We start from the raw sequence: 9,204 nt of genomic DNA, 5'->3' as shown, positions 1-9,204 counted from the left end.
TTTAATTTTTCATACCGAAAACACAGATTACAGGCAGATAATATACTGATCGAGAGACTATAAAATAATTTTTCCTTTAATTTTATTTTATGCAAGAGGAACCCCAAGTGCTACAAATCCACCCCAAATAACCAGCTCGAACTCTATAGCTGATTTGAGGCTTTTTAACGAAAAATCGTTCCGATGTCGTACTTTGTAGCTTATTAAGAGATAAAAAGTACTTTGCGCAACAACCCAAATAGCCAGAATTGCTTAAACAGCTCATTTTGGCACGCTAAAGATCGCTGCTATAATCCGCCTTTTGCAGTGGTTAAACATCATCAAAGTTCCAGGCGGTCCTTCTAAATAGCGCCTAAGCAGCTTCCTTATGCCAGGGTGCCGGGGATTATTTTTCTTTGTGTTTTATTTTCAAGTAAGCGTCATCGATGAAATAAACAACACGATTAGTTTTGGTTGTGTGCATGTATATATTTTTAAATCCTTAATATTCATAAATTACACGAAATTTATCACAATTTACTGTACAATCACAATTACTTCCCTCAAAATCCCTTCTTCAAAGAACTAATCTAACTTTTGCAGCAGCAATGAGATGATTGACGGCGTCAGACTTTGACAATTTGACAAGAGCCATCTCGTACCGATGTCATGCATTAAAAAGCTATAAAGTTTCACCAAGTTCGGTACACATTCTTAAAAAGCCTACAAATTCCATCGTTAACCCTACAAATAGTACTAATCAGCCGCAAAGTTCCAAAGAGTACCGTGTGCTTATCAAAAAGCTTTATGGTTCCACCAAGTATCGTTTCATCTCTTAATCACGCACAAAGTTCGACATCGGAACGATTTTTCGCTAAACAGCTCCAAATCAGCTATGGAGTACGAGCTGGCTATTTGGGACATTACCGAGGAAGTCGAATTTCACGTTTTCCAGCTTGAGTAGATATGGAAAAAAGCATTCAAGAAGCAAATTGTACTGATTTGAAATTTAGAAAACCGCGTATCACCGAATTTGCGTAAGGGCTTGGTACTTGTTCCAACGCATTGCGTTCTGCAAGGAAGTGTCAACACATTTTACAAAGAAAAATATAAACAAACAGCAATAATGCCTATTATTTGTAGGTTCAGAAGTAATTATAATGTCAAATAACAACTGTGAAATCATTTCTAGTTCTGCTCCAAACAGTGCAAAGCATGTTTAAGCTTTTTTATTGCATATTGCATACTGACCCGCACACACCTGTTTTGCAGCAATTATGAAATTACTTTCTCTACATTTATTTTGTTTTGTTTATAAAATTATTTAGTAGTCCAGCTACACGCAAAACTGCGATCGAAACAATTTAACATGAAAATATATCGACTTTCACTCGATATGGTTAAATCGTTTTGACAGACGCATCACAACGTGCGTCGAAATAGAAATTTTTCTACTTTGACGCTGCATCGTGCGTCGTTAACGCATGCGTCTGGCAAATCCCATACATTTTGGCAAAATCGCAACGCATTGCGTCGGAACAAGTTCCGCTCTCTGACACTTTGAAGCCCCATGCGTCAGAATCAAACAATTTAAGCTAAGCAGCCTAAGCTTGGAGTCAATTCTGAAATCAATTAGATGCCCCCTGTATTCTGCAATCTGTATTAAACCTACAACATAACCTACAAGGACTTTATACAAAAATGTGTACATCGTTTGTGCATAGCATGAAATGTGCAAGATGCACATTTCACGATAGCAAAAAGCTATCACATGGCGTTATGAATGGGGAAGCGTCTTCTAACATCTGCTAACGTTTCCCCAAGATAACTAGCGACGCCCGAACATGCCCAACGCTCTATGTGCAGCATCATGTTTCCAAGGGCAAGCCAACGTGTTTAACATGACCATCGGATACACAAAACCACCTGCGGCCAGCAGAAACTATTCAATTCAGCACCAACAGTCTATTAGTCCACTTCAGTTTCAATAAACTTATGCTCAAGCAGAAAGAGCAATATATTGTTATTGTATTTGTTATCGCAAAACTAAAGGAACAATCATAACAACAAACTTAAGAACAAATATGATAAAACAACCTCCGACACAACAGGCGAAAACAAATAGATAGGGTAGAAGATGGTTATGGCGCAGTCAACTGTCATAGTTTTGTCACATAAAACTATTTAAGCATGTGTCCATCACGTAACAAAGCAATCCTCGGCCGAAGAACATAATAATGCTGAAAAAATATGGAAATTTGATTTCGACTGCAATTTGTCTGCTAGGGAACAACCTTTCTTAGTTCGCGTCTGTTCACACAAAAAGGCGGATTTGCTGTAGCTTATTTGATTGGAGAAGATTTATTTTGACATCATTATCGATGGATACAATGGTTGCTGTCGGTGCATTTTTTTCACACGTCTAAATTTCTAGTTGTCCTGCAAAAGAGGGACTCGCTGTTGTAAATTATTTGTTACAATTTAAAAAAAAAGTTCTGCAAATATCTCCTTTTCTGGTTTCTGCAACACACACACACACATCAAGTTTCACGATTTTGAGGAAAAGCGTCACGATTTTTCAGCATTTCAAAACGTTTCCTTTCTGCCTCACGAAATTGTCGTCTTTGAAATTTTGTCTTTTGAGTGGCCTTCCGGATGATCAGATTGCGCTCGCAATACTCTTGCGGATTGTACGGCGGCTCATTCATGTCGTCCCAATTTTCCTCCTCGCACAATGAATCGGACGTAGAGCAGTGTGCCGCCTCATCCGGTATACCAGTTCCGGACGGAACCATCGTACTATCGACCAATCCAGCAGCTACGCTTTGGTCGGACGGAACCAGCGTATTGTCCATCAATCCACCAGTTACGCCCTGATCAGATGGAACTAGCGTACTATCCATCAACGGATTTGCCGGACACCCGATCGGATACATGAACGATTGGATTTGTCCCCGATCGGGGCAAGTCATCGTGTGCACTTTCATCTCCTGCTCATTAACGTGGTGGGAGCTGTTGAACGGGCAAATAGCGATCTTGGCATTTGGATGTTGGCGCCGGCACTTGATCAGATGTTTCACAAAACGCTGCGCAAGAATAGTGTGCGATTTGTTGTAAGGGCACTGGACAACGGCGCCAAAGTTGGTAATTTCGATGGGGTTCATGTTCATTTCGAGCAAAAAAAAACACAACTTACTTTTCCAAACGCTAACCGCACAATGAAAACCTATTGACGGCGGAACTCGGGCCAGATAAAGCGAAGGAAAGGCGTTCAGAGTCCTAAGCTCCAAACGAAAACGGGTTTATAGAATGAAGTGGGTTTCTGCTCAAAAGGAGCTATAAAACGTGGAGCTATTAAACCGAACCCGATGTTTAAATGTATTGGTGTCGATGCGTGTGAAACATATTGTGCCTTTTTGGAAATCTATGCAATGGTCTTTTTTCTGTTCCTTACGATTCTTTATGATGCATTTCTAGTTCGATCCGAAACACATCCGAGATTTTATGATCACCGCGTCATGGGTCGGTTAATGAAAGGATACATTATTTGGTGCATATGCGCGTGTTCGGTATGATTGCATTTTTCTCCTTATCTCTTTTCACACGCTGTACGTACCAATTCTAGGGTTATTTTATTACCCTACGTGCGACCGTGATGGTCACACTTATTGACGAACTGAAGCCGTTCCCAAAAACGTCTGTTTTAGTGTTGAGAAATACGAATCCTATGAGGAATTTGAATCCCTTTTTGGTTTTCAAAACAAAGCCGAAGGAGGTGGAATGTGGCGATCGTAGATCGACACGAGTTTTCAAATAATTGGTTCGCGCTTCCCAGAAAATCTCAGCAATACCTTAAGGACATGTTTGAGAAATAGAACAAGGTGTATTAAAGATACCAGATTGCAAAAAAGGGCCTTTCGGGCGTCGCTATATGTGAAGGACCGTACGTCATTTTAAAGCCCGTTAGCCAATGGTTTCCGTAAACAAAACATTGCAAATACAGGCGGCCCTCGAGATGCACGGTTAATGGGGACCGAAAACGACCACAAAATACCGCGTATCTCAAATTGCCGCGTAAGTCGAATCTCGTGATTTCCATTTTGGATGGATCACTAATTTTCGTATAATTTGTGATTTCAGCTACTATATTAATTATTTGAGGTGATACTGACTGAGGGCCGGTCTGGTGGTCGGTCGTCAATTCGTACGACTTAACAACATGCCCGTCATGGGTTCAAGCCCCGAATAGCCCATGCCCCCATACGTAGGACTGACTGTTAGTGTTGGGTTTCATGAATCTTTCGTTGAGATTCATTCATATGAATCTTCAGTAATGAGTGATTCGAATCTCGAGGCGAATCTTCAATGATTGATTCTCTAAATATTCATAAATCTCTTCAAAGTTTCTTGAATCTAAAAGATTCATATATCCATTAAAATTCATACATCTTTTATGGGATTTATGAATCTTCATGAATGAAGATGTATGATTTTCAAAATGTTGAATTTCATAAATCCCACCTAAAATATGCCCGTCGTGGGTTCAAGCCTCGCATGGACCGTATTCCCGTAGCAAAACAAATTATTCGGCTGCGTGGTATTGCCAAATAGTCGCGAAAGCCTGTATAGGCTAGCATGATCACGTAGGTTGTTACGCCAAGAAGAAGAATAATAAAAATATCATGCTCTATAAAAGTTTAAGGATTCATGAATCTTTCCAATCGGGATTCAGATTCATTGAATCATTCTAAAGATTTATCAAGATTCATGAATCTTAATCAGATCTACCCAACACTACTGACTATCCTGCTATGGTAACAATAAGTCAAAGAAAACCAAGCTCACTTCACCAGTGGGTACAGTATCGGACATTAAGATAGGACCCTTTTTTTTCAATGCACCGTGCACTTGTTTTGCCACGTTACTCGTGTTTGTGTGTGTGTATGTGTGTATGTGTGTGTGTATGTGTGTGTGTGTGTGAGTGTGTGTGTGTGTGTGTGTGTGTGTGTGTGTGTGTGTGTGTGTGTGTGTATGTGTGTGTGTGTTTGTGTGTGTGTGTGTGTGTGTGTGTGTGTGTGTGTGTGTGTGCATGTGTGTGTGTGTAGTAGTAGAAAGTGAGTGTGCTTTTTAATGTGTATTTGCAAGTGCGCGGGTTTGTGTCTGAAAAACATAGCTTGCCATGATATCATATTGCGTTGAAATTATTCTTATTATGTGTGTTATCATGTGAAACATTGTGCGTTTACACTTGGATAAAAACTAAAGTTTGCATCGACAGCAGCCCTTGTTCCTCGGACGAAAACGCAGGTGTGCTGTTTCATGAATGTGAATGCGACACCGGTGCGAAATGGACACACGCACAATAGCAATGAACTCGGCATTCTCTCACAGGTGTTTCTCCAGTGCACGCCATTGAAAGGCCTTCGTGCATCTCTGCGTTGCACGTTGTGTGCGAATGGTAAACTTTGTGCGTGCATTGAGCTGGCGCGCAGTTGTTCTTTTCAATGGGCGTTTTGTTTCATGAGCGCGGCAGTATTCTGTTCTCGATTTTGAAGGGAAGACGCTTACTCGCGTACTCGTTGATAGTTTTTATCCATGCGATGTTTTCGCTGCTCGACAACGATGTAATTCATCGCGTATAGAAGTAGAACGCAGGCAGAGCACGGGATCAGCCGTGTCCAAGTTTTTAACCAGCGCGTTCTTGACGGTCCAAGCAAGCAATGTTAGTAACAATGGGTCGAGGTAAACGTTGTACCGATTATCAGCGCCATATGTAAAAGCGAATGGCTGCTGCTGGCATTAAGCGCAAAAAGATCGAGTTCGTAATGGAACGATCGCGCACTTTTGTGGCAAACGCGCTTCGGACAACCGAAACGTGCTTAGACAACTGAAACGCGCTTGGACAACCGAAACGCGCAAGTCAACCGGTCGTCCTCAGAAGACCACGGCGAAAGAAGACCGTAACATTGTTAATATATCGAAAACACACTGATCGCGAGGGCGGTGGTCCTGCTTATCACACCAAAAACCTAACCCAAAACACAAAAAAGCTACTTACAAATCTATCCGAAACGACCTACTTGTGAAACAAACACACACATCAATACACATTCAAACATACATCCACACACACACACACATGCACACACACATACACACACACATACACACACATACACACACACAAACACAAACACATACAAACCACACATAAACTTGGCCCAACGGGTGCACGGTGCGTTAAAAACCCAATGCCCTATCTTTCTGTCCGATACTGTACAGGCAGGCCTTGACCGACAACGGATGTTGTGCCAAAGAATAAGATACTGACTGAATCCAACCGTTTCAAACCTTTTGAAATGGTTTTTCACATTCGATTTGAAGAGAAATTATTTTGCATTTGATACTGTATGTGTCAGATCAGTACAATTTGCCCAAAGAACTGTCAAATTTAGAAAACCGCGTATCTCCGAATTCGCGTATAAGAGGTACCGTGTATCTCGGGGACCGCCTGTATAAGAGATTTCTTGGTTATATAGTGCGTTTTTACTTGTTTATTGATTTTGTAGCAAATATCCGTCATATTAACGAAATGGTTGGTGATTGTTTTAGACACGACATCTAAAATCAAGTAAGTAAGAGTACCAATTACTCTCAAATCGTCCATGCTTCTGATAGTTTCTCGCTATAATGAGTAGAAAATGAGGAATGAATGTGAAAAGCAGTTAAATAAAACATTATTATGTTATTAGTACTTAATATATCGAAAAAAAACAATGAATTATACAATACATTCATGGAATAACACATAATATAATTGTTTTTTACTGCAATACCTTAGCTCGATCTATGTGTTAATGTGAAATATGAAGTTACAAAGCACAAAATATGTTTAAAGAGTATATTTAATCTAAAAACTGTTGTAGATTAAATACATGAACAAGTTAAAAAAAATTAAAGAACGGTTTGAATACTGGGGACCTTAGACCTCGAATACACAAAGTGTTCCGCAAAAATAATTCAGACAATCATCAAAACTAGATACCAGATTGTCTAGGGCCATTTATATAAAAAAAAGGATAACGTTACCAGGTTACAGGACTACGCCAATAATATTTAAAAAAATCCCCTTTATTGTAAAGAGAAATTGGAACATAATGGTCTCACAATCCAATTAAAATAAGGTACATAGGTCGACCCCTTTAGAGACCTGAAACTAAACCCATACTGATCCTGAAACCATTACATCACTTTTCATAGTTCAAGAACTGCACATGATCAAATGCCATTCTGGACCATATAATGCCATTCTGGACCATATAATGTACCCATATCAGCTCAAGAACCGCTCATAAACCCATACCGATCCTGGAACCTATCATGAACCCATACCGGTACTGAAACTGATACTGTACCCATACCAGTCCTAGAACTGATCATAAACCTGTCCTGGACCTAATGCTGTACCCATACCAGTCCTAGAACCGATCATGAATCCATACTGGTCCTAGAACTGATCATGAGCCCATACCGGTCCTGGAACTGATACTGTACCCATACCGGTCCTAGAACTGGTCATTAACCCATACCGGTCTTGGAACGTATCATGCACCCATACCGGTACTGAAATCGATAAAAACCCATAACGATCCAGAAATAGCACGCGATTTTATTTATTTTGTATAACAGTACCTTGAACTGTTCCCGATTCGGATTCAGAACGATTCTTGAATACATGGACTTCTTGAATTCCAGCCGACAAACCATACCCGGGATTACATGTACAAAGTGTAGGAATTAGTGTAGGAAATTTAGAATAATTTGTATAGTGATATAGTGATGTATTAGATAAACAGTTTATTTCCAGCATCGTAACGTCAGTATTAACACGAGGACGGTTACAAATAATTGGTTTAAAGATAAGAAAAAAAAACTTCTATAGACCCTCCCAAAATTTTGATCTACTTTCGGTAGAAAATATTGAAAGAATATTACTTTTTTTTAACATCCTAAAATTAGCTATCATGTACGAGCTGGCTATTTGGAGTATGGTATACCCGGGTGTGCTGGTTGCCAACTGGTAAAGTTTAAAATAAATGAAAATAAAATACTTACAGTTTATTTTAAACTACAATATATGCACCAAAATATCGGAAATTAGAAGTTGAGAGGCTACGGAAAATTTCAGGAACTCTATAGTTGATTTGAGGCTGGTTAACAAAAAATCATTCCGATGTCGTACTTTGTTGCTGATTAAGAGAAAAGAAACACTTTGCGGAACTATGGCGCTTTTTAACAAGCACTCGGTACTCTTTGGAACCTTGCGGCTGTTTAGCCGCAACTTGTAGGCTTGTTAAGATGGAACTTGTAGGCTTCTTAAGAAAGCGTACTGAACTTGATGGAACTTTATAGCTTTTTAATGCATGACATCGGTACAAGGTGGCTCTTATCAAAGTGTCAAAGGCTGACGCCGTCAATCATCTCATTTCTGCTGCACAAGTTAGATTATTTCCTTGAAGAAGAGATTTTTAGGGAAGTGATTGTGATTGTACAGTAAATTGTGATCCATTTCGTGTAATTTATGAATATTAAGGATTTAAAAATATACACATGTACACAAACAAAACAAATTCTGTTTTTTATTTCATCGATGACGCCTGCTTGAAAATAAAACACGAACAAAAAAAAATCCCTTGCACCCTGGCATAAGGAAGCTGCTTAGGCGCATTTTGAAGGACCACCTGGAACTTTGATGCTGTTTATCTACTGCAAAAGGCGAATTCAAGCAGCGATCTTTAGCATGCCAAAATGAGCTGCTTAAGCAATTTTGGCTATTTGGGTTGCATTCCCGAGGAATCTGCTTAACACGAATATCCGCGTAAGTCGAATTTCACGTTTTCCAGCTTGAGTAGATATAGAAAAAAGCATTCTTGAAGCAAATTTGACACCCGCTGCGGGTGATACTTTGAAGCCCCATGCGTCAGAATCAAACAATTTTAATTTTTCTGCACGCACGCCCGCAGTAGCGATTGCCGCTACCTAACTCGGGAACAAACTGTACTTGAAATATATAAATTGTTAACCAATGATGCTGATATACATTATAAAGGATTGTTTTCCAGGATTGTTTGCACGATTCTTTTCCAAAAAATATAAAAAATGTACAAAAATGCCAGAAATTAATGTTTAAATTATATAACTATAGACAAAAAATGTTATAAATAG

General features: G+C 39.5%; 1 protein-coding gene across 1 annotated transcript; it reads right to left on the bottom strand.

Moving 5' to 3' along the window:
* Positions 1-1,307: 1,307 nt before the first annotated feature.
* LOC125907269 (uncharacterized) lies at positions 1,308-3,716 on the bottom strand. Its single transcript, XM_049608486.1, has one exon. It carries the CDS (start codon positions 3,147-3,149, stop codon positions 2,520-2,522), a length of 630 nt encoding a protein of 209 aa, XP_049464443.1. The 5' UTR covers positions 3,150-3,716; the 3' UTR covers positions 1,308-2,519.
* Between the last annotated feature and the right edge of the window lie 5,488 nt (positions 3,717-9,204).

The sequence above is a fragment of the Anopheles coluzzii genome, chromosome X (genome assembly GCF_943734685.1).
Source record: "Anopheles coluzzii chromosome X, AcolN3, whole genome shotgun sequence".
In the NCBI taxonomy this organism is placed as follows: Eukaryota; Metazoa; Arthropoda; class Insecta; order Diptera; family Culicidae; genus Anopheles; species Anopheles coluzzii.
The sequence above is the reverse complement of the archived record's forward strand: the minus strand, read 5'-3'. Positions and strand labels throughout refer to the sequence as shown.

Coding starts and splice junctions, on each gene's coding strand:
- LOC125907269 (XM_049608486.1), bottom strand. CDS start 3,149: ATGAACATGAACCCCATCGAAATTACCAACTTTGGCGCCGTTGTCCAG.